Source organism: Protobothrops mucrosquamatus, unplaced genomic scaffold, assembly GCF_001527695.2.
Source record: "Protobothrops mucrosquamatus isolate PMUCROS unplaced genomic scaffold, P.Mucros_1.0 scaffold2158, whole genome shotgun sequence".
NCBI lineage: Eukaryota > Metazoa > Chordata > Lepidosauria > Squamata > Viperidae > Protobothrops > Protobothrops mucrosquamatus.
This window is the reverse complement of record NW_015388254.1, coordinates 53,435-80,762: the sequence shown is the minus strand read 5'-3', so window position 1 is coordinate 80,762 and position 27,328 is coordinate 53,435. Positions and strand designations below refer to the sequence as shown.

General features: G+C 41.6%; 1 protein-coding gene across 1 annotated transcript in view; it reads right to left on the bottom strand.

Moving 5' to 3' along the window:
• The window catches only part of KCNH3 (potassium voltage-gated channel subfamily H member 3), a 69,981-nt gene that overhangs the window by 28,417 nt on the left and 14,236 nt on the right, over window positions 1–27,328 (bottom strand). Inside the window, exons 2-3 of the mRNA XM_029285742.1 lie at window positions 4,290–4,523; window positions 977–1,121 (exon numbers count right to left, since the gene is read on the bottom strand). Coding sequence (XP_029141575.1) covers window positions 977–1,121; window positions 4,290–4,523 — 379 coding nt within the window. The remainder of the gene's footprint in view (window positions 1–976; window positions 1,122–4,289; window positions 4,524–27,328) is intronic.

Sequence of the window (27,328 nt, the reverse complement as noted above, 5' to 3'; positions counted from 1 at the left end):
TTTTTTGAATGGAACCTTGTAGGGTAGGCAAGGCGGGTTGTATGACGTGTGTGAGTTCCGGCACCTTTTTTTTTTTAAAGAAAAAAAGCACTGCCATTTAGAACAATAAAAGAAATCAGTGGAAAAAGGGAGACCAGAAAGTGTAACGTTTTCACATCATGTCCATACTTCGTAAAGAAATGAAATCAAATGAAAACAGACTGAATTAGCTGCATGAACAGCTAATTAATGAAAGTTCATGTTCCACTAGTGACTTCATGTGGTGTTTGGTGAATAATATATATAGTGATATGCCAAAGAACAGCTTTGCCACTTTTGTCTCTGGCAGATCTCCTGTGTCTGTAACAATGCATGACATGTCAATAGTTTCATCAGCCTTGACAAAAGGAAGCTACATCTGTTAGGGTTCTGCAATCCAATTGGAAAAGGCATAGGATCTCTGCCAGCAGACTGAGTCTTCAGCTGTGCTACCAAGAGGTCCCATGAGTCTTTACTTGGCACCTGAAGCAGTTTTATTTGCATGTTCTCTTAACTCCATTTCATTTATGCACCACTGAACATTTGTTTGCAGAATGCTTGACTCTTATTTTGAGAGCCGTGGGCTACAAATCACAGGATGGTAGCCATTAAAAGAGGGGTGGAAAACACGGCTATCATCATCATCATCATCATCATCATCATCATCATCATCATCATCATCATCATCATCATCATCATCCTTCTCCAACATTTGAAGAAGGACCTTCCTTATTGATCTCACAATCTCTTGAGGATTCTTAAACCTCTCTGATCCAGTAGCCCAGTCTCCCCGGTGTGTGGTAATACAATTCCCATCCATGCCATAGCTAGCATGGACAATGGAGTGTGTGGGAGTTGTATTCCAAGATCTCAGGAGGCCATGAATTGGTGCCCTCCTAGGTAAGCTTGTACCACATCTTACAAATTTTTCCTTTACTCCGTGGGCTCCATGGCTAGCTTTATCTCACCTCCTTCCTTCCAGTTTTCTGCAGATGCTCTGTTTTTGGTCTCTGTGATGTCTTTGTGGGAGACTAGAAAAAGGGCCACTTCCCCCTTTTCATTCTTGATAGGCACCACATCCAAGAGACACCAGAAAGGGACACCTAAAAGATAAGAAGCCCTGTGAGATGATGATCTTGGTATGAGTGTCAAGGAATGGTCTTCTCTACTACCATCCCCAACATCATCTTTTTCTGCTGCTCCAAACTCTTTCTGGAGACCTAGGAAATGGCAGGAAAGAAAAGAAGGTCAGCCACTTTTCACAGACGGCTCAGTGCCAAAGATGTTGCTTTACTGAGCAAAGAGATGTGCTGCTCCCAGGTTCTGAAAATCCCAAATTGGTGTGTGTGTGTGTGTGTTTGCCAGCTTTCTTCCTGCTTTCCTATACTTCCTGTACAAGCAAGGGCCATTCTATTCAGCCTGGCTTTTGATCATCAAGCTCAAGTGTGTTGTGCTGTGCTTAATGGGTGCTATATGCGTCCTTATGTGTTTTTAATACGATGGGTTGCACATCAAAGCCTTATTAGCTGACTGGTGGTGAGCTTTAATCATAATCATAAATGTGACTGAGCGAGCAGTTTTGAGCACACCAAGGGCTGCACGTGTCATGCCTCTGCTGCGTGAGCTGCGTTGAGTTGCTTCTGGGTCCAGTTCAAGGTGTTGGTTATCAACTTTAAAGCCCCTTCAGGGCATAAGGCCAGGCTATCTGAAAAACTATCTTGTCCCAATTACATTGGCCCAGATAGGCAGAGAGGATAAGTTACAGACTTGTCAGCTCAAAAATTTTGACTGACAGGGTCTAGGAAAAAAGTTTTCTCTGTTGTGGCCTCTGCCCTATGGAACATCTTGCCCCCTAAGGCGTGCCTGCCCTCCACTCTTTTGGCCTTTTGGAACTGGCATGGAAGTCTAATAATACAATCTTGAGGGTGGTTGATGGTTTGAGGGGGCTTCTTCCATCTTTTTAACTCTGTTTTTTTAACTGTGCCTTTTTATGTGGTTTTATAGTTTTTAATCTGTAAACCTTTCATGCAGATAGCAAAATGGGGTGGTATATAAATTTAATGAATAAAATAAAATGGCATTTTTATCTTTAGTTCTATTGTTAGTTGCATTACGACCTGGTTTGATGAGAAGAAAAGCAGGAATTGAAGCAAAGAATCAGCATTGAAAACTGGCGGAAATTCATAGAAATAATTCTGGTTTCATTTCCGTTGAGTTTTATGGACGCTGAACTAGAAAAGAAAAATGGGAAATTAATACTGTGTATGGATACTGTGGCAAGATTACCAAATGAACAAAGAAGAATAACGAAATGCCCACAGTAGAAGATTGGATTATAAAATTGATGGAGCATGTAGAAATGGCAAAGCTAACCAATTTGGTCAGGGAAAAAGCAAGAAAAAAAAAAGTCTGGAATCCTTAAAAGGACTTTTTGTTGAAATAAGGAAAGACTGAATTGATGATTTATGGATTTGGGGGTTGAAAGGGTTAAAGAGAAGAAGAAAGACTAAGATAGCAATTACTTGGTAGAAAAGGGTAGAAGTCATAATGAGGATCCCTTTTTATAACCTTCCCCCCTCTTTTCCCCTTGTTCTCTTTTTGTTCCTTTTTCACTTATTCTTCTTCTTTTATTTACTGTACACCTTTTTCTAAATTTTATTGCCTTTAATCTCTTAATTTAATGAATTATTGAGTTTATAAATTTCATAAAATGTGTCTTTGTGGATGGGTGTGAATATAAACGGACCCACTGTGGTATGCGTGTTTATTAGTATGGTGACATCCACGGTCCACCCACCTGCTGCCCCAGTGCTGGTATCTACTTCTTACTGTTATTGTATAAACCTCTCTATATCTGTTGGCCTCCTTTACTCACTGGGTATAGAATTGTTATTCCACAACATGGCACTCGCCATCTGCTCTTAAAACATCTTTGGTGTTCACGCAGAAGTGGGAGGGGTGGTGTGAACAAATCTCAGCGTGCATGTAGGTGTGTGACTCTGGGCATTCCTAAGCATGCTAAATAAAATAGCAGTCTTTTTTTCCAACCGCTTCGTCCTTGGCAGTGGAGAGAGTCACAGATCAAGGATATATAGGGGAGACAGACAATTCAACCCAGGGTGCTGGTTTTGGGGTGCAGTGGCTGCCTTTGAGCCCCACACACTTTCAACTGAAACAAAAATTAGGGAAGCAGGGGAAAGCTCTGGAAAGCTGCTCCTGTTCATGCCAGACGTGAAGAAATGAGTTGATGTAAGGCCACATCCAATGTTCTTCACACCTGAAATGCTTCCAGAAGAATCTCTGCTGTAAGAGATAGCTCCAGATAGAAAAGACAACAAGAGCACTGCAGTTTTCACAGTTGTGTAGGACAGGGAAGCAGAGTGACGCAACTTGCTTAGCCAGCCCAAGCCACTAACATTCACTTGCTGCACATTACTAAAGATTTTCTTTTCTAGCTAATTTTCTCTCCAGCATTATTCATAACACACACATACACAGAGAGAGAGAGAGAGAGAGAGAGAGAGAGAGAGAGAGAGAGAGAGAGAGAGAGAGAGAGAGAGAGAGAGAGAGAGAGAAAGACAGTGGGGGGGGCAGGCAGGTAGACAGACAGATTCACTGTCTACAGCAGGGGTGTCAAACTCAATTTCATTGAGGGCCACATCAGCATTGCGGTTGCCCTTGGGGGGCTGGGTGGGTGTGGCCAGGGTGGGTGTGGCCTACTGGGTGGGCGTGGATGGAGTGGGTGTGGCCTACAGGGTGGGCATGGCCAACTCTACATCGTTTGCGTCAAGGGTGCCTGTGGGGGCCTGGGCAGGAGTGGGACAGATCTGAGGGTCTCTGGCAAAAGGGGGTGGGACCGGGGCAAGCGCCAAGGCATGGTCCATTTCTTCATTCCTCACAAAGGGTGATACCTCCCCAGCATGCACCCAGGGGGCGGGGCCGACACAGCAGGGGCTGGTTCCTCACTGTTTCTGGACGGCCTTGTGGAGCTGAATGTGTTTCAGCATAGATGGCCACCACAAAATTGTACATTGGCTCCCGGCTGGCCTGGGCCAGGGCCATGGCAGCGGGGACCGTTCCCTCACTGTTTCCAGGATGGCTTTGTGGGCCACATGAAACCACTTCGCGGGCCGCATCCGGCCCCCGGGCCTTGTGTTTGACATGTCTGGTCTACAGTATCTATTTCAACTTCCATTTTCCACTCCCTGGCGCAAACTCTCCCCCAATGGTTCCTTTGTAATTCAAAGTATGTTCTCAGAAACCGGACTCACCACTTTTCCTGTAGAGGATGAGCTCAGCTTTAAATTCCTTGTGCTCATCAAGGGCTTTGCGGATCTGGGTGCGCACCAGCTCACTGGTGTCAGGCCCATAGAGGAAGTTGCAGGCACAGCAACGTTGCATGACCTCAGCCCGGGAGAAGCCGGTCAGTTCACAGAAGCCGTCAGAACAGTACACCACTGGGAAGGCTCCCCGGACTTGGGCATTGCCCAGGACAAAATTACTGTCTGAAGAGAAAAAAGAAAGAAGCAATGATCACTGGCCTGTCTTGGCAAGAGTGGAATCCTAGGATCCACCCGAGCTACCTCAGAGAAAAGCACTTAGCCGACATGGTACCCAATAAATGAGTTGCTCTACAGCCAGGTTTCCCAACCTTGGCAACTTTAAGACATGTGGACTTCAACTGCCAGAATTCCCCAGCCAGCATGGGGAACGGCTGGCTAAGGGAATTCTGGGAGTTGAAGTCCATGTGTTCTAAAGTTGCCAGGATTGGGAAACCTTGTTTTATAGCTTTCATCTTTGAAATACCAAAATTTCAGGACTCTTACCTAAATCTTGATATTGAATTGTCACTATTAAAAAGCAATGGTGGACTTTATTCACTAAGACACATGACAGTCTTATTTATTTATTTATTTATTGAATTTATATACCGCCCTATCTCCCTTACGGGACTCAGGACGGTGAACAGGCGATAATAAAAACCACGATAAATATACACAAGTTTCTGTTCTAAAATCAAATTAAATAACAGGCCTGCTCTAAAAGTACCCCATACAAAACCCCCACTAAAACATAATCAAACTATGCCAGGCTGGCCGCACGGAATAGATGGGCCTTCAGGGCTCGCCGAAAAAGTCAATGCTTTAATTAATTATGTAAACTTTTTGAAAGGTCTATCTTGAAGCACATATTGTCATTACCAGCCATGATTAGGATTGACATCTTAGCCAGTAATCCTATATACACTCAGGAGTAAGTCTCATTGAAATCAATACGATTTAGTTTTAGATTATAGATTCTTAGATTTACCGTAGAATATAGATTTAGATTTCACTGGAGAAGGGCCTAATGCTGGGAAAGATTGAGGGCAATCAGTGATGGAGTCACTAAAGCAGTAGGCGTGAGCTTAAATGGACTCCAGAAGATGGTAGAGGACAGGAAGACCTGGAGGAATGTTGTCCATGGGATCACGGTGGGTCAGACACGACTTCGAAATTAACAACAACAGCAACATAGATTTACTTAGCTTTAGATATTAGATTCCACCATATATTATATTTCTTAGTTTTCCAGGATATCTGTAACCACACTACATACTATTTATTAATGGCATAAATGCTGTTAGCATAATGTTTACAGTTTAAAACAACTGCTACTACTGAACACAATCATCCACCAGGATTGGGATGACAGAAGGCAAGAACCTTATTTAACTGCTTTCATTGTGATCCCAATGAACATTTTATCCCTCTCCCCCAAACTGCAATCAGCTGGAAGAAATATTTTCCCTCATGGCTAGACGTTGCCTCCAATATGGTAAAAAAAATAACAATAGCAAAAGAGATGCCATTCTTAAGGCTTATGTACGTCATTTCCTCATAGCAACTTATAGTGTCTTCTAGAGTCATCCAATCACTGCTTTGTCAAAATAGCAGTAATAAAAACAAGATTCATGTAACTCCAACAATGGCTGAATGTTCCTAAGAAGTTGGTTGAAGTCACCAGCAGGGAAATTACCACTATTGTATATGCATACTTTGTTTATTCAGTGGTTTATTAGCCTTCTAGTATCCTCCTGATGTCCTTTGGACCATTAAAACCACGAACTGCTAGCAAGGGAGCCAACATATCTGTGCTGTAGGACTGTAGTTCCTTCACATTTCAACAGCACTAGCTAGGGGTAGGGTTGCTTCCTTTACTGCTATGAATCAGCCTGACTTTGTAAAATGGGATTCAGACAACAGGTTAGGATAGGAAGGAAGGATAAAGATGATTGTGAGGTCTTTGGTGTTCCCTGAGGTTGGTGGTTTTCTTGCAGATGTTTCATTACTAAACCAGGTAACATTATCAGTGATAGGACAGGAAATGCTGGAATGCATATCTGATTGAAATGTATGGAAATAATAGCAGTAGCAGCGTGTGGATACTTTTGAGGGCAGACAAAGGTAAGGAGGTGGATTGTAATCCATGACAGTCTATGACATATTAAATTTGTTAGCCTTTCAAATGCACAAAACTCCAGTAAAGGCTTTGCTGAGGATTATTTATTTATTTGCATCCTTCATTATTTTTTTAAAAATACCTCAAGATGGCAGACATATCTAACACAACTCTTCCTCCTATTTTTCCCACCACAACAATCCTGCAAGATGAATTGGGCCGAGAGAGACTGACTGGCCCAAAATCACTCAGCTGGCTTTCATGGCTAAGATGGGACTAGAACAGGGCTTTTCAACCAGTGGTACGTTACATTGTCACCTGGCAGGTGGTACGTGACCATCCTAAAAAAGGGGTAGCAGGGGAGGGGAATGAGCTGAACTGGTGGCAGCACCGCACAAGCCTGAGCGAGAGACGGCTGGAGCTGCAGGGCTGTCAGGGCTCAGTGGTAGCGCCAGGATCAGCGCCAGGCTCCAGCTGGAGCTCAGCACTGATCCTGGCGCTTCTGCTGAGCCCAGAAGAAGCACCGATCAGCTGGAATGTTGCAGCATCTCCAGGGTCTTGTGATTTAGATTCAGATGCCTGGCAACTGATTCATATTTATGACGGTCACAGTGTCCCAGGGTCATGTGAAGTGACCAAAACCTGCTGCAACCACCCAGCAGATGGGGGGAATAAAAACCACCCCACCCCCGCTGCCAATCCTCAACAGCAATGCTCACAACAATGAAAACCTCGGATAGGAGGAAGAGCGCCACCGAGTGGGCAGGCAGGTGTCTTGCTCGGCTGTGGCTTGGGGGGCACTTTTTCCAGTGCCACTGTAACTTCGAACAGTCACTAAGCGAACTGTTGTAAGTTGTGGACTACCTATACTTATCACTTTTTTCCTTTTGGGGGGGGTCATCAAGTTTTTGACACCTTGCTAGGCGACTGGTGGTGCTCGGATGTTGCCATATCCTAAAAGTGGTACAATGGGTGAAAAGGTTGAAAAGCCCTGGACTAGAACTCACGGTCTCCCAGTTTCTGGCCTGGTGCCTTCACCACCAGGCCACTCTGGCTGAGGTAAGGATTAGGAACACAACTCTCCAAGAAGACTGGCCATCAGCTGCAAACTGGGAAGAAATGGGAAGAGGGACATAGGCAAGCCATGGACTAGAGCTGGGATCTCAGGATGCCCTAGGTGCCTTATTCCCCAGATGCCTCACAGGGAGGGAGCGAAGCCACATTCTTAATTTCTTCCCCACTCTCTTCCCAGGAGTTGGCACCATCTGGTACATCTCCAGCTTCTGACTATTTTTACCCTGTTTGTTCTGTGCAGAGCTTAGTCATCGCCTACAGCAGCTGGACTCAAACACCCAACTTCTCACCAGGCAGAAAAAGCCAAAGCCCATCCCCAGCCCTGCCTGATCCATTTGCATTGATTTGCCTAGGAAAAACAGAGTTCCGATAACACAGAGATGCCGGAGGGACATTTTCATATCCAGAGAAGAAAAAGGGAAACAACCCAATTGGTCCAGAGAAGAAGAGTGGAGAGAGAAGGAGATGATGATGCAGAAGAGTGTAATCTAGAGCAGAGGTCCCCAATCTTTTGGGCACCAGGGACCGGCTCTGTGGAGAGAGGTTTTTCCACGGACCGGAGAGTGCGCGGTTTTGTGTGCTGCCTGCATCCCGCGGATGGGGCTTTGCTGGCATGCCACGGCCCGGTTGCTGGCATGCCACGGCACAGTTGCTGGCATGCCATGACCCAGTACTGGTCCACGGACCAGGGGTTGGGGACCCCTAATCTAGTGGCTAAAGCAGGATAGGGGAAAGGAGGAGAGTGCCTAGTTTCAGGATTCCTTAGAAATTCCATGAAAGTTGGACACATGCACGCCCTCCCTGATTATACCTGAAACCTAACAACAAATACTTCCAATTGTCTAACAACTTGTTGAAATTGCAGTCAACATTAAAATGATCCCAAAAGCCACAGAGGGTTTGCATGTTATGAATGGACGATAACAAATGCTCAGGTATGAGCAAAACAAATTTGTTACGTTTGTTAGATTGAAAGAGTACTGAAAACCATCTCTAAAGTAGCAGACAAAGAGAGTGGATCACAGACTTGTGCTGGTGCCATAATCAGAGTATCTCATTTGCATAGACACACTTTTTAGTATGCAAGGACCAGGAGTCCAGTCCTCACGGAGAACTTTATATAGTGTCCTCTACCGCCAACAAAACTCTTTTTACTGGTGAAACACCCCCCCCCCAAATAAAAAGATCTCATAGATGAAGGAAAGTTTTACAATCTTTTCTCCTAACCAGGAAAAATTACAGGGGAAAATGTTTGAGAAGACAGGGACTGGAAGGAAAAAACACTGGCCTTCTTCTTCTAGCTTGTGGAAGATGGGCACCATATAAATTTAATTTATTGTTCTAGCTTATAGCGAGGTGGGCAGTATGTAAATTTAATACATGAATAAATAAATAAAATAAAAATAAATAGAAAATCTTGGAGCACCAACAAGTTGCCCAGGGCCATTTAATACATCCACAAGTGGCACTAGATTGCTTTCAGAACTAGATTGCTGAAGAGCGGAAGAAATCTTTCAAAGCATGAATATTAAGTGTGGGAAAGTGTAACCTGGATTGTATTTGCATATGTCTATGACTAAAAAGTGTAGAAGAATTATTTAAAACAGGATTAAAACAAGAATCTACCAAAAAAGAAATCGATTGAATCAGAACGTCCCATGTTGAGAATTGTTATAGTCAGTTGATAAAATCAAAATCTTTGCGTTACAAAAAGGGAAAGAATCTGCCAGACAAACTCAAAGTGATTTTGTTTTTAGTATTTTACTTCCCATTCAATATTGAGTAGCCAATTATTTCTAAAGACTGCTTCCTGCAAAATATTTTGAAATAGAATAGTATCTGTAAGTTTGGACTATTGTTTCTAAAATAGCTTTGAGACACTTGTGAAGTGGAAAGATCCATTCAAGCTGCCACCGTTAAAGCAACAGTCAGAACCTTGCATGTACAACAAAATACTGCATTTTCAAAACAGAGAACTTGAAGAGAGCTTTGTTTTAAATGACATATTTTCAGCTAATTGTCTAAACATTGAGAGGCGCAGCTGGCTTCACCGTTTAAAATTCAGTAGTAACAAATGCATCGAAGACCCAATAAATTCCATTCCAAAAAACTTGCATCTCTGTGGCTCAAAGCCAGATTTGTCAGACCTAAAGAGTCCACCCACCCTTTCTGCAAAAACAGCTCACTGTTCCTCTCTCTAAAAAAAAAAAAACCTGGGTTCATCTCACTCCCTTTCTCTTTTGCCCAATCAGTACAGAAGTTATCAGGATGTTTGTCAAAAACTCAGCCTTTCTTTCTCCTTCACATCAAAGGGAAGACTGGTGTCCAAACCTGTAGGGAAGACAGTCTTTTAACCCACAGGAGAAATGGTGTATTGGTACCAAGGCAATGTGACACCAGGGACATACCCCTGTAACTAGTGGTGACGCAGTGCAACTGAACTGTTTTCAAAAATACACATGTGAAGCTAGGAATGGTAAAACTTCCTCCAAAAAAATAAAATAAGTCCTACAGCTACAAGCAAAAATTGTACAGACTTAAACTGGGTTGAAATAGTGAACTTGTGCCAGCTGGGAACTATAGTGCTATATATGCAGTGTGTCAACGCTGCTAACATTGGATGTTTTTGCATTGACAACAGATGGAAATGTAGCAATCTTTTACCTTTTGCTTTTAGAGTTAGATAATGCTGGGAAGCGGGATGTGAACGAAAGTCCAGCTAGACATAACAACACTAAACCTAGCATGAGAAACAAGGTTATTGTAACCAGAGCTGATAAGGAATTGGTGGGCTGGAGAACTGGAGAGGAAGCCTGCACTTCAAGCTAATTGGGGAATGTGATTTATGACTGTTAATTGGAGGAGGGAATTGTGTTTTGATACTATGTGCTCGGGGGAGGGGAATTCAGTTTTTGGCTTCGATTATGCAGTGCCAATATTATGCTACTCAAAATAAAGATTCTTTAAGGTAAACAATGCCTCGAAGTTCTTTTGAAGAGTTTCATCTGTCGGAACCATGACAGAGTGCCTGTTAAGAATGCCCCTACATTTTCATCATCAGAACTACAACACCCAGGATTCTTCAGGGAGAACACTGATGGGTCAACTGGTAGAGGTAGAGTAGATAGCAACTCTTGAACACAATTATCCATGAAATGGAAGTGTCCTCAGGGACTGGGGTGATTTTCAGGTTAAGCTGATGTTCTTGCTTCATTGGTTGCAGTTTCAAATGAGGTAGGCAAAGGCATCAGCCTCTTAGAGTGAGTGAGATCAGGATTAAATAGCTCCTTTAGTCAGATGGCACAATTGATATGGAAGATACTGAATTAGAATCTGATGGCTGAATAGTTGGGGAAAAAAGAAAAACCTTTGATTCCAGCATCCTCATCTTAACAGCTTCTCCTCCTATAGCAAACTACTGTAAGGGATTATCTTCACATCCTGCTTACCATGATGCAACTCTTTATTTCTCCACAACTCTTGTGGAGAAAATAAGAGGAGTGGGTGTTATGTATGTTGCCTTGATCTCCTGGAGGAAAGATGGGATACACATCTAAAAAGTAAAATATAAACTACTGGTGGCACAGTGGATAAAGTGCAGCATTGCAGGCAAAAACTCTGCCCACAGCCTGGAGTTCAATCCTGTCAGGGCTCAAGGTTGACTCAGCCTTCCATCCTTCCGAGGTTGGTAAAATGAGGAGTCAAATTGTTGGGGACAATATGCAATATGTCTACCTGGTAAACCACGCAGAGAGTGCAGTAAAGCACTATGAGACAGTATATAAGCTTAAATGCTAAATGCTATTGCTATAAAATTGGGAAAGCGTGCCCACATCCACAAATGTGGAATGGGGCAGGGGAAGGAGAGAAGAGGCTTTTTGTTTGACCAAAATTTAGTTGGGGAAAAATTGGCATCAGGAAGGAGAAAGGGAAAAAGAGACCCAATAGCAGTAGCACTTTCTCATTTTATATTTCAAATCAGTTCTTCCACTCATTCTGACAGATTTTGGTGGAGAAAGTCTCATTTGACATAACATTGATTTAGTAACACAGATTCTGACATTGCTGTATAAAATAAGGGTAGCTATTGAACATGACATTTTTTAAAAATATTAATTTTATAAAAAGAGTTCTAATGCAGCAAACCTTAAGTCCATGTATTGTCCAAGGAATTTGGTTCTCAGGAAGATTGTTACTGTATAAAATCCTCTGCTCTCCCCTGAGTCCTGACAGACAATTCATGGGTACAATCTACATAGAAAAACTCCTACAAGATTGGAATATCTTTCAGTTTGTCTCTCAGACGTTTTCTTAACATAATTATCTCTCTATGTAAGTCATTTTAAGGGAAGAAAAAGCTGGCAAGGTGGCTTAAAAATAGTCACACCGTCCTAACATTCACAATGCAAGTGAAACGTTTAGAAAGCAATTCAAAGTACTTTAAAATGGAACTCTCTTGGGTAAAACATCTATTTGCTCTTTCTTTCAGTTTTCTATAGTAGTCTTATTTAGCAGAAGTGAATCTTGAGTTCTCAGAAATGGTGTGACTAAATTTATACCTGCAGCCCATATATAAGGAGAAAGGCTTAATTTTTTTTCCATTGGAAAAAAGTAAGCAAAGTAAGTTTGGCAATTGCAGTGTATTGGTGGTAAAAGTAAGTTTCTGACAAATGGCCAAGCCTGCTTGGGAAGAACGAAACTATTATTACAGGTTGTCCTCGACTTACAACCATTCATTTAGCAACCATTTGAAATGATGATATCAATGAAACAATAGCAATAGCACTTAGACTTATATATACCACTTCATGATGCTTTACAGCCCTCTCTGAGCAGTTTACAGAGTCAGCATATTGCCCCCAACTATCTGAGTCCTCATTTTACTGACCTGGGAAGGATGGAAGGCTGAGTCAACCTTGAGCCGGTCAGGATCAAACTCCTGACAACGGGCAGAGTTAGCCTGAAATATTACATTCTAACCACTGCGCCACCATGGTGACTTACAACCTATCTTCTCACAATCATTGCTGCTTCCCCATAATCATGTGATAAAAATTTGGGTGCTTGGCAACTGGCATGTATTTAGGTTGCAGTGTCTGAGGGTCAAGTGATCCCCAATTGTGATCTTCTCAGCTGGCTTCTGACATGCACAGTCAATGGAAGCTGCCGGATTTGCTTAATGACTGCATGACTCACTTAACAATTGTAGTGTTTTGCTTACCCGTGGCAAAAATTATTATAAATTTGGCACAACTCACTTAACAACTGCCTTGCTTAGCAATGAAAATTCTGTCCCAATTGTGGTCATGAGTTAAAGATTACCATACAGCCTAATCTAATATTAAAGATGTAGAGACTCCGGAAAGAGTGCAGAAAAGAGCCACAAAGATGATTAGGGGGCTGGAGGCTATAACATATGAAGAACGGTTACAGGAATTGGGTATGTTCAGTCTAGTGAAAAGAAGGACTTAGGAGTGATACGAGGAAGAGGAAGTCAACTTATTCTCCAAAGCACCAAGAAGGCAAGACAAGAAGCAATGGATGGAAACTAATCAAGGAAAGAAGCAACCTAGAGCTAAGGAGAAGCTTCCTAACAGTGAGAACAATTGTGGAATGACTTGCCTCCAGAAGTTGTAAATGCTTCAACACTGGAGGCTTTTAAGAAGAGATTGGACAGCCATTTGTCTCAAATGGTACAGGGTCTCCTGCTTGGGCAGGGGGTTGGAGTAGAAGACCTCCAAGGTCCCTTCCAACTCTGTTATTCTGAAATTCTGAAATCTAAATTCTGAAAATTCCTCTTCTCCATTTCTCATTTCCATGATGTGAATTAAGGTTTAGGACTGATCTTCCCAATCATCTGAAGAAATGAAACTTATAGATAGAATAGCTTATGAAGACATGTACCATCAGTTACAAGGAACCTCCTAAAATATAGCCTCAAGTGGAGCTTCAAGTAGAATTTAATTTGAACTGTAACTTACCAACCCTCAGCATCAAATCCATCATCCCAAGCTTTACATGGGGCCCATTATTACACGATTCCAGCCTGACAGTTTAATGCAACTTGGCAGCATTATTTATCCAAAGATGACTCCTCTCATCATCATTAAAAATACAGAATCAAAATTTATTCTACTGTATGTCCCAAGAGGCTGTTGTACTCCAGTTCCCAATAATCCAGCCATGAATGGAGATGATGAGAATAAATTCCAACAACACTCAGATAGCTATAAATTTCCCCTCTTGATTCAAAGGTTCTGTTAGCTGGGGGCCCAGCCAATTTTATCTCACCATCAACACCGCAGGAGACATGAGACGTGTTCAAGGTTGCACAGCAGGTTTTCATATTAATTAGGAAAAAATAACACGTTTTTCAAATGTTTTGGATTACTAGTCCTGTAATTGCTCATCATTGCGCAGACTAGCTGGAAATAGTTGCCAGCCTCTTAGTTAGCAAAGGGTTTTTTTTTCTCTCTCCCCCCTCCTGTCTCATTCTGAAACCTTTGTTGGCTGGAAGACTTAACACCTCTAAGTTTCCCCAGAATGCATTTGCCTCCCTGATGATGTCATTATTGGCTAGTGCAGGGGTAGGCAACCTTGGCTCTTTTATGACTCGTGGACTTCAACTCCCAGAATTCCTGAGCCAGCCATGCTGAGGGGAAAGGGAGAATTTCCAAGCTGAGTCATGCTGGCTCAGAAATTCTGGGAGTTGAAGTCCACGAGTCATAAAAGAGCCAAGGTCGCCTACCCCTGGGCTAGGGGATGTGGCCTCCAGATCTCAGTTGCCTACCAGCTAGTTGTATTCTCATCTAAACATCTACTTTTGGAAGGATCTACCAGCTTTCTGAGCAAACATTCCTGATCTCAAAATATGTACTACAGCGACTCACTTCTCTCCAACATCCTGGATATCTCACCTCATATAGAAAATTCTCATTCTAAAGAACTCGAAAGTATGCATTCTTCACTCCATAGTTTAGTTAGTTCAATAAAAGATATTGCTCAGCTGTTGCAAAACCACTTTTAGGGAAGATTATAGGACTCCCTCAGAAATGTGTCTGTTTCAACAGTCACCTTGTGTCATTACTATCCTTAATGGCCTTCAGTTCAACATGGCAGCTTCATTAGGAGCCAGAGAGATTTCCCAGTAATTTATCACCGGGTACATTTATCTTCCAGCCTCGTCAAACAAGATACAAGTTACACTTTTCTCCCCCAAAACTCAGTGACAAGAAGATTCTAAAAACAGATTTTGCCAGGCATTCATTTCAAGCCGGTTTCTGCCAGTTCAGCAATTTTGTAAATCACAGGAAAGTTTTAGGCATTTCAAGACTGTCAGAGAAATCAGACTGTTCCAGGGGTTTTTTAACGGATTGCACAGAATTCCTAAAGGATCCAGCCTTTTGTCAGAACATGAAGTCAAGTCCTTTCTGCTGGAAGATCATCCATGCTTTTCCACTTTTCTGGCTTTTGGTTCCAGGTACTACGGCACATTCATAAAACATCAAAACAAACGCTGAAACCCATACTTGCAGCCCCAACTGTGTAATGAGGACTTGTGCTTTGTATATTATAATTCAGATATCCAGTCCAGTTATTTTCATTTTCTTTCTGCAATAACACACAGCTTATACTCCAAAACACACCAAGTAGAATGTTTTTAAAGAGCAGGGATATGCCAGAGCCAGCTTTTAGACCAATTACCCATAGATGAAACTTAAAATGTGTTATTGAAATGCTGATTTTTTTAAAAAAATCAATCTTTGTCCTTTGTCTACCTCAACCTTCTCATGCCATATACAAATAGTTCTCGATTTATGACCACAATTGAGCCCAAAATTCCTGTTGCTGAGTTATTAAGTGAATTTTGCCCCAGTTTACAAACATTTTTGACACAGTTGCTAAGTGAATTGCTGCAGTTGTTAAGTTAGTAACACAGTTGTTAAGTGAATCTGGCTTTCCCATTGACTCTGCTTGCCAGAGATTCACAAAAGGTGATCACGTGACCCTGGGACATGGCAACCATCATAAATATGAACCAGTTGCCAAGCATCTGAATTTTGATCACGGCACCGTGGGGATGCTGCAATAATCACGTGAAAAACAGTTATAACTGACTTTTTTCAGTGCCATTTTAACTTCAAACGATCACTAAATGAACTATTGTAAGTTGAGGACTACCTGTACATGTGCTAGAATAGCCCTTCCAATAGCCCTTCTCCTATCTGCATTGCAGTCCTTTCAGCAGTCCCAAGAAGGTTCCACACCTGTTTGCACTCTGATTTAGATGACTCTGAGGATACAGATATTATGTTTCCCCGAAAATAAGACCGGGTCTTATTATTATTATTTTGCCTCCAAAAGAGGCATCAGGTCTTATTTTCAGGGTGTGTCTTTTATACTCAACTCTGGCACTGACAGCCCCGCCCAGCCAGCCCACTTCTTTTGACTGAAGGAGCAGCTTCATTCTGCAGCTGCATTCCGGCCTGCATTTTGCCTGGGTGCAAGGTGAATGGGTGGAGGGGCACGTGGGGCAGCTCCACACCCCCACCCCCACCCTAGTTTGATTTTTTAGGTGTGTGCCTCGCCCCAAAACTAAGGCTTATTTTTGGGGTAGGGCTTATATTAGGCCCACCCCAAAAAAATCAAGCTAGGGCTTATTTTCGGGGTAGGCCTTACTTTCAGGGAAACGGGTAAATCCCCAAGTGGCCTCAATGACTCTCAGAATGCTAACAACCAGATGACTGCGAAGAATACACAGTACATCCTTCCATTCCCCACCAAACAGTTGGGGAAGAAGCTTCTTGGATGAGGAGTGAATTATATTTTCAAAGAAAAAAACCCACGAAACTCCAGTTGCCTTTTAGGAAAAAAAAACACTTTTAGGACAGCCCCTACCAAACCCCAACCGACACACCCCAGCACCTGCTGCTAGAAAAATCTGCCCCCCTGTATACATTGAGGGGCTGATTGAGGTGTCAATAGCAATTAATTTTTCTGATCCTCAGTTGCCTTGATTTTTCTTGCCGATTCATTTATATGGTTCTGCTGGGACCTGTTCTGCGCGGTAGAAATCTTTTCCTCTTTTTTTGGAGAGGGGTTTTTTTTTTTTTTTTTTTGGCATCAAAGTGGCACCGGGTAGAGAAAAGCCATTCCATCTGCTTTGCAACAGAAGTTCTAACATTACAAAAGACTGCTGCAGGCAACTACCTATAATTACCTACATGCTTAAGGCTGAAATGGTAATCAGCGCATCAGATGAGGAAATAGTCTATAAATAGCTGTTCCTAGGCCATATCATGTACCCAAAGATCTTGCACTACACTCACAGGTTGCTTCAGTTCACTGACAGGGTTGCTGCTGGTTTCTAATGTCCTCCCAAACCTGAAACTGTGCCAAGAAAAACCTGCAGTTTGCAACCTATGTGACTTACACTGATTAAGTGAAAGAACAGCCACAAAAAGATGCTTGCTCCCGATATTGTGTGCCTCTTCTACCTATTAAAGGAAGGGGACAAGGAGGATGGAAATTCTACCTCCTGACTAGAGCCAGTTTGGTCTAATAATGGTTAGGGCACCGGGCTAGAAGCCATGGAACCGTGATTGGGTGGGTGACCTGGGCCAATCATCTTCAACTCATCTCATAGGGTTGTTGTTATGGGGAAAACAGGAGGAGGAAGGAATGTTGGATAGGTTTGCTGCCTTGAGTTATTTATAAAAAGAATAAAAGTGGTGGCCCTGGGGTTAGAATGCAGTATTGCAGGCTAATTCTGCCGACTGCCAGCAGTTCGATCTTGACCGGCTCACAGTTGACTCAGCCTTCCATCCTTCCGAGATTAGTAAAATGAGGATTTATTTATTTATTTATTTATTTAATTACATTTATATCCCGCCCTTCTCCTTGCGGACTCAGGGCGGCTAACAATTAGATAAAATACAAACATAGAAAACACCTTTAAAATTAATTAAAAAGAAATATTTAAACTAATCTGATTAAAAGTAATTAAAACCCCTTTAAAATCCCTTAGGCCAGTCCCGCAAGCTGGAATAACCAAGTCTTGAGGGCGCGGCGGAAGGAAGGGAGATCAGGGATCACCCTGATCTCTGGGGGTAGTTCGTTCCAGAGGGTGGGAGCTCCCACAGAGAAGGCCCTCCCCCTTGGGGTCGCCAGCCGGCACTGTCTGGCTGACGGCACCCTGAGGAGACCCACTCTGTGGGAGCGTACAGGTCGGTGGGAGGTAATCTGTGGCAGGAGGCGGTCTCGAAGGTAGCCAGGATCCATATTGTTAGGCGCAATAGGCTGACTATTTACAGCTCAGAGAGAGCAATAAACCACTATGAAGCAGTACATAAGTCTACATGCTATTGCTATTACTATTCAACATTTTTTTTAAAAAAAAAAATCATTCCACCTTCTAGACAGTTTGGCAGGTGTTGCACTTTTCAAACTAAGTGGAAAGGAGGAAGGTCTATGCCCTAATATCACTGAATGCCTTGTCCTGTGCTTGCAAATAGCCTTTAAAATGAAAGGGCGACACTCTAAGCCAGGAAATAGTCTTTCATTCAGCAGAAAGGATCATCTCCCCAAACCAAGTTAGCTCGCTATGGTAGCACAAGTCCTGCAGCTGCTCTTTTCAAACTCTCCCTTCCTTCCCTCCATCTCTGAGCAAGCTTCTTAATTGCACAACTGACCCTACAAGAAAGCAAGTCTACTTTGAGCCAAACTGTCTTGAAGCCCCTGCTCCCCATTGCTTTGTTATACACCATTGTGAGCCATGATGCAGCTAGTTGAAATTAAAAGGCAATTAAGATATGGGGGGGGGGGTAGGCAGAAGCCCCCGCTTTCTGCTGCCTGTTTAAACTGCACCACACAGCTCCTCACTACCCTCTAATTATACCCAGGGTGACAGCAGCTTTCAGGCTCTGCGTGCATCCGTTAGATCTGCTTGACTTGGTGCCTACGAGAGCTCTGAGACCTGCTCTGTAATTTGCCTGCTGCTGTTACTCACTATTAGCAATGTGGGGTGGGGTGGGTATTTATAGAGCAGCCGATTGCTGGTGGGATCCTCATGAAGTCATTTGATGAAATACAGGGGGGAAAGAGGTAAAGGGGCAAAGGTGGTCACGCAGGCCTGCACCTTCCTGGGCAGTTCCCCGAGCCAATTAGCCAGCCAGGTATGGGAGCTTGTTTGCCATGAGCTTGACAATCGTCATTTTTACAAACCCAGGCACAGTAGGCAAGGGTTTGGCTAGCTAATCTAAAGAAAAGAAAAAAAATAGGGGAGACATGATAGCAGTGTTCCAGTATCTGAGGGGCTGCCACAAGGCAGAGGGGGACAGATTGTTCACCAAAGCACCAGAGGGAAGGACGAGAAACAATGGTTGGAAACTGATCAAGGAGAGAAGCAACCTGGAATTAAGGAGAAACTTCCTGACAGTGAGGACAATCAACCAGTGGAACAGCTTGCCTTCAGAAATCGTGGGCGCTCCATCACTGGAGGTTTTTAAGAAGAGACTAAATATTCACCTGTCTGAGATGGTATAGGATCTCCTGCTTGATCAGGGGGCTGGACTAGAAGACCTCCAAGGTCACTTCCAGCTCTATTCTATTCTATTCTATTCTATTCTATTCTATTCTATTCTATTCTATTCTATTCTATTCTATTCCTATTCCTATTCCTATTCCTATTCCTATTCTACTCTACTCTACTCTACTCTACTCTACTCTACTCTACTCTACTCTACTCTACTCTACTCTATTCTATTCTATTCTATTCTATTCTATTCTATTCTATTCTAAAAATGGCATGAGGAAATGAGTGACCTTGTAGCCTTGGAGACTCAAAGACATGGCTGCATGCAGAGCTGAGAGTCCTATCTAGATTCTATTATGCTACTGTCCTCCTAACCCTTATTATAACAGAGAAGGCCCACCTTTCTCTGCTGCTCCTCTTTGGCTCTCCGTCTCCACAGCGGCTGACCTTTGTTAGCTGGTTCTCATCTAGTTCCCTGCTATTTCACAGCATGGGTTTTCCAGCCAACATTTACTCTCAACTGCCTCCCAGGCAAGGGAATTTTTTATACAGAGTCCTAGATATCCATCCTCAAACTGAAATGGAGTTATTGGCAAAAAAATATAGATCTTTAAGTTGGCACAGCTAAGAGCAAAACTATTCTTCAGTTTGGAAAATAGCTGTCAATTAGATTGATCCCATTCTCAAGAAGGGACTATTCTACAGCCAGATTTGAGTTGCTGAATTCCATGGCCAAATATTGGTGCTTCCATCACTTGCCATATCATGAGAAGACATGTATACCACACATTGCTCATGTTTTGTTTGACTGTCAATGATATACCCCTCTTGGGCTTAGATACTTAACATCCTTATTTGAAAGAACTGCCCCCTAGGACCTGAATTGCAAATTGTCCTATTTCCTCCTATTAGGAACTAATAGGAGGAAATTTCCTCCTGCATAGGAACTAATCTATGCATTGTGAGCAGAACTGCTAAGTTTATAGTTAAGGCAGTTGAGCTAAGAACCTGTTATATCAAACAGATCAGGGTATCCTATAAAGATGATGCATTTACTTGAATGTTGATTCTTTGTATTCACCACATATGTATTTTATTACTGTATTATCTATTTTGCTTATAAATTAGAACCTGTATTTTTTTTTAGTTTTGTATTTTTGATATGGTTGTAAGCCTAATCAGTTGACAAACTAAACTATTAGTAGACTGCCTCATTTGCCATGCTTCAGATTAAGCTTTGATATTTTCTCCGCCCTGTCACTACTCTACGCTCCATGCTATTTTATAATCATACCTGCACAGATGAATACATCAACATTATTTGCATCCTGTAGTATAAAACTGGTGCAGAGGATTGTTAAAACATCAGCTGGAGATTTTGATTCTGCATTCACAGCTATTCAACTGGAATATAAAATCTATTAGCCCCCAACAGTCATACATTACACATCTATTGCAGAAACAGAAGGATGGAAACTACTCGTTTTGAAGAGAAGCTTCTAATTGTTATGACTGCAGGAAAGAAACATGTTGTATAAGAGATACTTTTAGAGCAGCCATGGCACACACATCTTTAAATAAGTTTTAAATACAACCAATTATACTGCACAGATTTGCTAAAGAAGGAGTACAGGGCAAAACCCAAAGAATGTAAGCTATCACAGGGAAATGATTTTAGAATTTAGAGAGTTAGTTTTGTGTAGGGCAGCGTTTTTTAACTTTGGCTGGCTGGGGAATTCTGGGAGTTATAGTCCCCATGTCTTAAAGTTGTTAAGATTGGGAAACACTGGAATAAGGGTTCAAGTATTGGACAAGAGCCAAGGACAGCCAAGCTCAAGCTCCCAATAAATCAAAGTTCACTTTGGACATCACTGTGTTCTTATTCAGCCGGACAAAGTATTAAGTACACCCATGTATGTTTCTGGAGAAAGGTGGGATGCAAATTTAACAAAGACATTTTAAAAAGTAATGCCTGTGTAAGAAAGTCTAATGTTATGTATCTGTCAATTTACACTATCATTATGTGCTACCTGGAATTTCTTTAAAATATGGTGAGAGTGTGAGGGTGGTCAATTGCCAACATTCTATCGGTCAGTTTCCATTCAGGACATCCTTTCCCATCTTCATTTTTTTTTAAAGTAGCCTGATGAAGAAGGAAGAAGCCACCATATCTGCTGTTACAAGAACATTTCAAAGGGCGCAATAAGAAGGGGCAAGATAAACCCATTTAATTAAGTCCAGTAGGCTTTAATTGAAGTCCACTGAAGCACACTAGGCTTTAAAAAGAAGAGTAACTAATTGTGTTTGTGTTGCTGGCATGTGCAGCTACAGTGCTTGCTGCTGAACTGGCAGTTAGTGTTTTCTCACACTGTTTTTTCAGACATAGTACTTTTTGCCAAACGCTCCAGAGTCTAGAAAGCAGAGTCCATCTCATATGAGTGCATTTTAAGTGTTGTACTTTAGGCAGGATCCCACGTAGACTTAGCATAATGGATAAGGCAGGGCTAGGTAACTTGGAAGGGAAAAGCATTCCTTTGGAGCCCTCACCCCCCCCAAATAAATCAGGGAGTAAGCACACACCAGTGAAATGAAAAGAGCCAAGACTTGGTTTTTATGAAGATGCATAAGAACAAAAATCTTCATTGAAGACTTTTTCAAAGAATTGCTTCCCACAGTACTGGTGCAACATATTTATCAATAAAAGGATAGAATACATTGCCAAGAAAAGTAGATACCATTTTTTCTGGGTACACCCAGCCCACCATGAGCAATGTCAAATCTGATAGGTATCTTTGGTTCATTCATGAGGAAAACGAGAATGCTGAATCAGTGTCCTTAACTCCCAGCGTAAGAGTCTTCCGAATAAACTTGATCTGCTATTTAATTGATTATATTTAAATATTATATTATGTCATCTGTCTTTTAATGAATTTAATTGGATGTATTATACTATTTTATACAACTTTTGTACTATTTTCTTGACAAAGTCAATGCCACCATCTTTTTTCATATAGTAAAGAGGCAAGAATACTTGCAGTTAACACACAAAGGCTCACTATTTTTGTTAAAAGACTATCTTTAACATCTTTCTTTTCCACTCCACATTGTAGCAAAGACTATGTTCCTAAAATAGTTTTAAAAATAAACCAGCATGGCCTTAAATGTCAGCTCCAGTAGTTAAAATTTCCTTTCACAACTAAAATTGGCTTCTACCAATTTAGCCAGCTTTTGTTTTGTTTGATTATTGTGCTGTCTTAACTGGTTTAACCTTAATAATCATTTCTTTATAAAACTTAAGATCCTAATGCCATATTGCGAATTGTACTTGGAAAATATAGAGTGGTGAAAATAGGTTTTTTTTTCTTTCATAAATGCAAAAGGCTTGCTAATAGCTAAAATAAGTACAGTACTGTAGTCATTTGAATGCAAGTTCTAATATCTGCATGGAGCTGTCCTGAGTCCTGAAATGCACTATTTTAGTAAGCTAAGATAGCGTTCCCTAAATTTAATTCTGTTAAGCAGCCCAGGTTCAAATCTCAGAAGGGTATATTTGGCTGATGAGAGCTAAAAAGTTTGAAATAGCTATTCCATTCTCCCTTAATTCTTTGTTAGCAATCCAAATTTTAATAATAATAATAATAACACCATTTTTTAGGAGTAGCACCATAAAATTATATATCAATGGAAAGATAATTTAATCAAGAAAGGAATGCAACAAAGTTTGTTCAATTATCTGTACTGTATTCTATGAAAAGTTACAGCCAAATAACCAGAAAAAGGAAGCACAACTTGCTTAGATTGATATCAGGTAACTTTCCTTCATCTGATTGTAGCCAATGAGCATGAGTGTTTAGAGAGCCAATCAGCAAGCAACCTGACATCATTTCAGCAACCTAAGAAAGTCTAATTTAAACATCTGCAACCTACACCCACATTCCATCTTCTGACGGTAACTAAATGAAGAACTCCTCTCTTGAATATCAGCCACTTTCCTTCTCCCTTTCCCCTTTGTTTTCCTTCTTGTCAAATGAAGAATTTTTGAAGAATAGAAAAGCTTGCACAGAATTGGTGCCTTTTGGGGATTTGGAATAATGGTTGATGAATTATTGTTAAAACTGAACTAGTAGCCATCAACATTGGCAGGGTTTGTTTTAGTCCTTGTCTTAATCTGTCACAAGGAAGCATGTGTACATATTCACACACACTGTATAGTGATATAAAGCTATTGAACATGAACACACCATATACCACAGCAAGCATGGAATTCAAAGGCCAACATATTTGCCTGAATTTCCCCATTTTTCAATACCTCCCATTTTCTGTAGTAGAAATCATGTCCAACTACTCTAGAGTTACATTCAGCCTTCAGTGGTGATTTTGATGGTTGACAGACTGAGGACGAAAGATATGATAGGAAAGCTTTGTTTTGCCTATGGCTTAATGCTTAAAGACAGTTTCCCCAAATTTTTTCCACCAGTAATGTTGGACTGCAGCCCCAACAATTTTCAAACAGCATGCTCAAGTTGAAGAAAGCTGAGCTAAGCTTTCATTCCATATGTTCAAAACTGTGATATTATATAATGAGGGTGAGGAATAAATGAATAAATTCATATTTTTCTTCAAGTTGGGAATTAGTTGGTTCCCAAGTTTATAATTTTGGAATTGAATTGTATTTTTTTTAATATATCCCCAGATTTTGGTAATTTCTTTTAATTGTATCAGATTACTGCTTTTGTTTTTTTTAATCACAACATTATTATTTTATAGATAACTCAAGACATTGAACATGCCTAATCTTCCTCCTCCTATTTTCCTTATAACAACCCTGTAAGATGAGTTGGGTTGAGAGAGAATGATTGGCTGAAAGTCACCCAACCAGCCTTAATGCCTAAGGTGGAACTAGAACTCACAGTCTCCTGGTTTCTAGCCTGATATTTTAACCACTAGAGCCAGGGGTAGGCAACCTTGGCTCTTTTATGACTCGTGGACTTCAACTCCCAGAATTCCTGAGCCAGCTTGGCTCAGCTTGGAAACCTCTCCCTTTCCCCTCAGCATGGCTGGCTCAGGAATTCTGGGAGTTGAAGTCCACAAGTCATAAAAGAGCTAAGGTTGCCTACCCCTGCATTAGACCAAAGGTCCTGTCACAGTTTGACCCCGTTTTCACTTGTGCATGGTATTCTAGCACCTTAGCATTTTCATTCTACAGCTGTGATGTAAGACTTGAACAGAACCTAGAACGAGAATGCTAAGGTCCCACAATACCATACACAAGTGAAAAACCTAACAATAATCCAATACAATGTAAAGAATCATTAAAAATTGGGAAAGCATGGTAAAATCCCATTAAGCAAGACTGCATAGCACAACAAATTAAAATGCAGAATGCTAAGAAAATCAACAGATACCGAAATCAAAATTAAATAAATCTGGGGTGAGGAAGAAAGTCTAGAATGTTTTCTTTTTAACAGCTTGGCACGGTGTCAAACAAGATAGCCACATGAATGGCCACTTCCCTAGGAAGAACTTTTTGAAACAGTGGTGCCTTCACTGAAACAAACTCTTTCATAGTAATACAATTATAGCCTTGCCATGTTATTGCCAAGAAGGACATATGTATGAAGTTACCAGCAACTGACTTGAGGAAGTTGAAGGAGATTACTTTTTTTACATGTGTTGACTCTGAAATCAGTCCACTGTGATTTCTTCCATTATTGCTACTTATTATGGAGAAGTAGCTCTAGTTTCTTAAATACTTTGGCCACCTAATGAGAAGGAAGGACTCACTGGAGAAGAGCCTAATGCTGGGAAATATTGAGGGCAATAGAAGAAGGGGACAACAGAGAATGAGGTGGCTGGATGGAGTCACTGAAGCAGTAGGCGTGAGCTTAAATGGACTCCAGAAGTTGGTAGAGGACAGGAAGGCCTGGAGGAACATTGTCCATGGGGTCGCGATGGGTCAGACACAACTTCGCAACTAACAACAACAACAAGCTCTAATTTCAGATATGCCATCTTTCAGGGTCCCCATGAAACGTTGAGGTTTCTATAAGCTTGGGAAATTGAGTAGGTTCAGAAGAAAGCTAGCACATATTTTATAGGACATCCTATGGAATGGCTTTCAGGACTCTATACTCACAGCTTCTTGGATTTCCACCCTGAGCCTCCATCTCCTCATTCTCTTCAGCTATACCAAGAGAAGGCTTTGCTGATTCATTTGCGCAGTGGTGGATTGGATTTCTTATTTTATTTCATCATAAAAATAATGGCAAGGAAGAGCAATGAAGGTGGCAGGGCATGAGTTAGCTGTTCCTGGTGCTCCTTCCCATGGCAGTTATAAAGCGCGTGCTCATTGACTGATAGAGAGGAAAGGAAGATAATTGTGGAGCAGTGTGAAAATGCTGCTTAGAATCAGGAGAAAGGAACTAAGGATAGGCTTTGAATTGATGTATGATATAGGAGAAGAAATGGCAGAACCTGGGGCTGGAGTTAAAAGAGGAATTAGTCTAGAATTCCTACAGAGCCACAAGTGGACTAAATCCAACCCCCTTGAATTCTGTTGACCTTTTTCTAACTCCATGTAGATGCTAACCGCTAGTTGAGGATATTCCTGTGCACAGACATGTGTAGTAATAAATCAGCTTAATTGGAAAACGTGTGGACCATATCAGGAGTGCAGGCAAAACAGGTTACTGTCTGTGGCATTAGCTCACCCAGCAAAAGGAAAAGACTATCTTGGAACCAAATATTAGAATGACCAGAGCATGGGAAAGGATGGGAACAAACAGCATAACTCTCAGCCTTACCTTAATAGAAGATCAGGTGGCAAGCCTGCCTGCAAATTTTACCATGTGAGATAGCGGATGGAGATTCACAGCACTTACTACTTTTCTATGTTAAAAAAATAAATAAATACTGTAACACCTGGATGTAGAAAACTCATGTTTTACATTAGCCTTGTCTCCGATCTAACAGTTTCCTACTTGCAAGAACTTTAAAAAATATTTGTTTATGGGAAATGATGGAGCTGTGTAAGCTTCCCACATGCAGCCTAAAATAGCTCAGACTGCAAGGCCCTCGTCTTCTCATAGAAAATGCTCTTGACCAACTGATTTATCACATTTTCCTCTATTTATAAGCAGCACACAATGCAGGCAGGCGTAAGAAATCTGCAGCTTCCAAAGCATTTTAATAGTTTCCCATGCCTACATTATTCCGATCGTGCTGCAAGAAAATCTCTCACATATATAAAGAAAAAAAAAACTCAACAAAAGGAAAACCCCAGCCCTCCACAGGTGCACTTCAGCAATGCTCTCGTTATGTCTTTGCCTCATTTCCTATGTCCTCAGCTCCAGAAATCCATGTGAAACCCTAGCCTTCGCTGGTAAAATACATTTTCCACTGGGAGAACAATCAGGGCTGTGGATAGGAAATAAAAGTTGACTCCAAATGGCCAAGGTAGAGGCATATAATATTACTAATGAAGGCAAATATACATGTCCCAGGATAATGTTGCAGGATCCAAGCTAGGTCGGTCACTGGGACCAGAAGTTGAATCTTCTGAGCTTTTGGACTTATGCTGGAGCCCATCCTCAAGGAATGTCTAGCACAGGGGTCTTCAAACTTGGCCCTTTTATGACTTGTGGACTTCAACTCCCAGAATTCCTCAGCCAGCGTGCCTAGCTGAGGAATTCTGGGAGTTGAAGTCCACAAGTCATAAAAGGGCCAAGTTTGAAGACCCCTGATCTAGCAGAAGGTGTTAGAGAGAAGTTCTACATTCTACACTCTGCTAGAGAGAATTTCCCAGAGGATGGACTTCAGCACGAATCCGAAAGCTCGGAAGACTAAACCTTTGGTCCCGGTGACTGACCCAGACTGGATCTTGTATATAATATTCCAAGCTCTGGTCATTTCACACCAAATAATTACTGGACGTTTCCCATTAAGGGGGTCATGAACATTCATCCCTATCCAGCAGAAGTGTCCCATTCTGGAAGCAGACTTAACACTTTTAAAAAAATCAGATTTGCTGAACACCACCTGCAAAGCTTTTTTGGACATCACTGAACTATGTGTAGCTAGCCACATCAAGTAATGCTAACAATACAATACTATACACATCTTTTTCAAAGTCGGCCCCATCCAGTCCAATCCAGGACTTTATTTTAGTAAAGTGAATACAGGAATTGACTAGTGGGTTGTGATTTTCTGCTTCAGGGGCAATAGGTATTTCTTCTTGAATGTTTAAGCAGAACAACAAAAAAA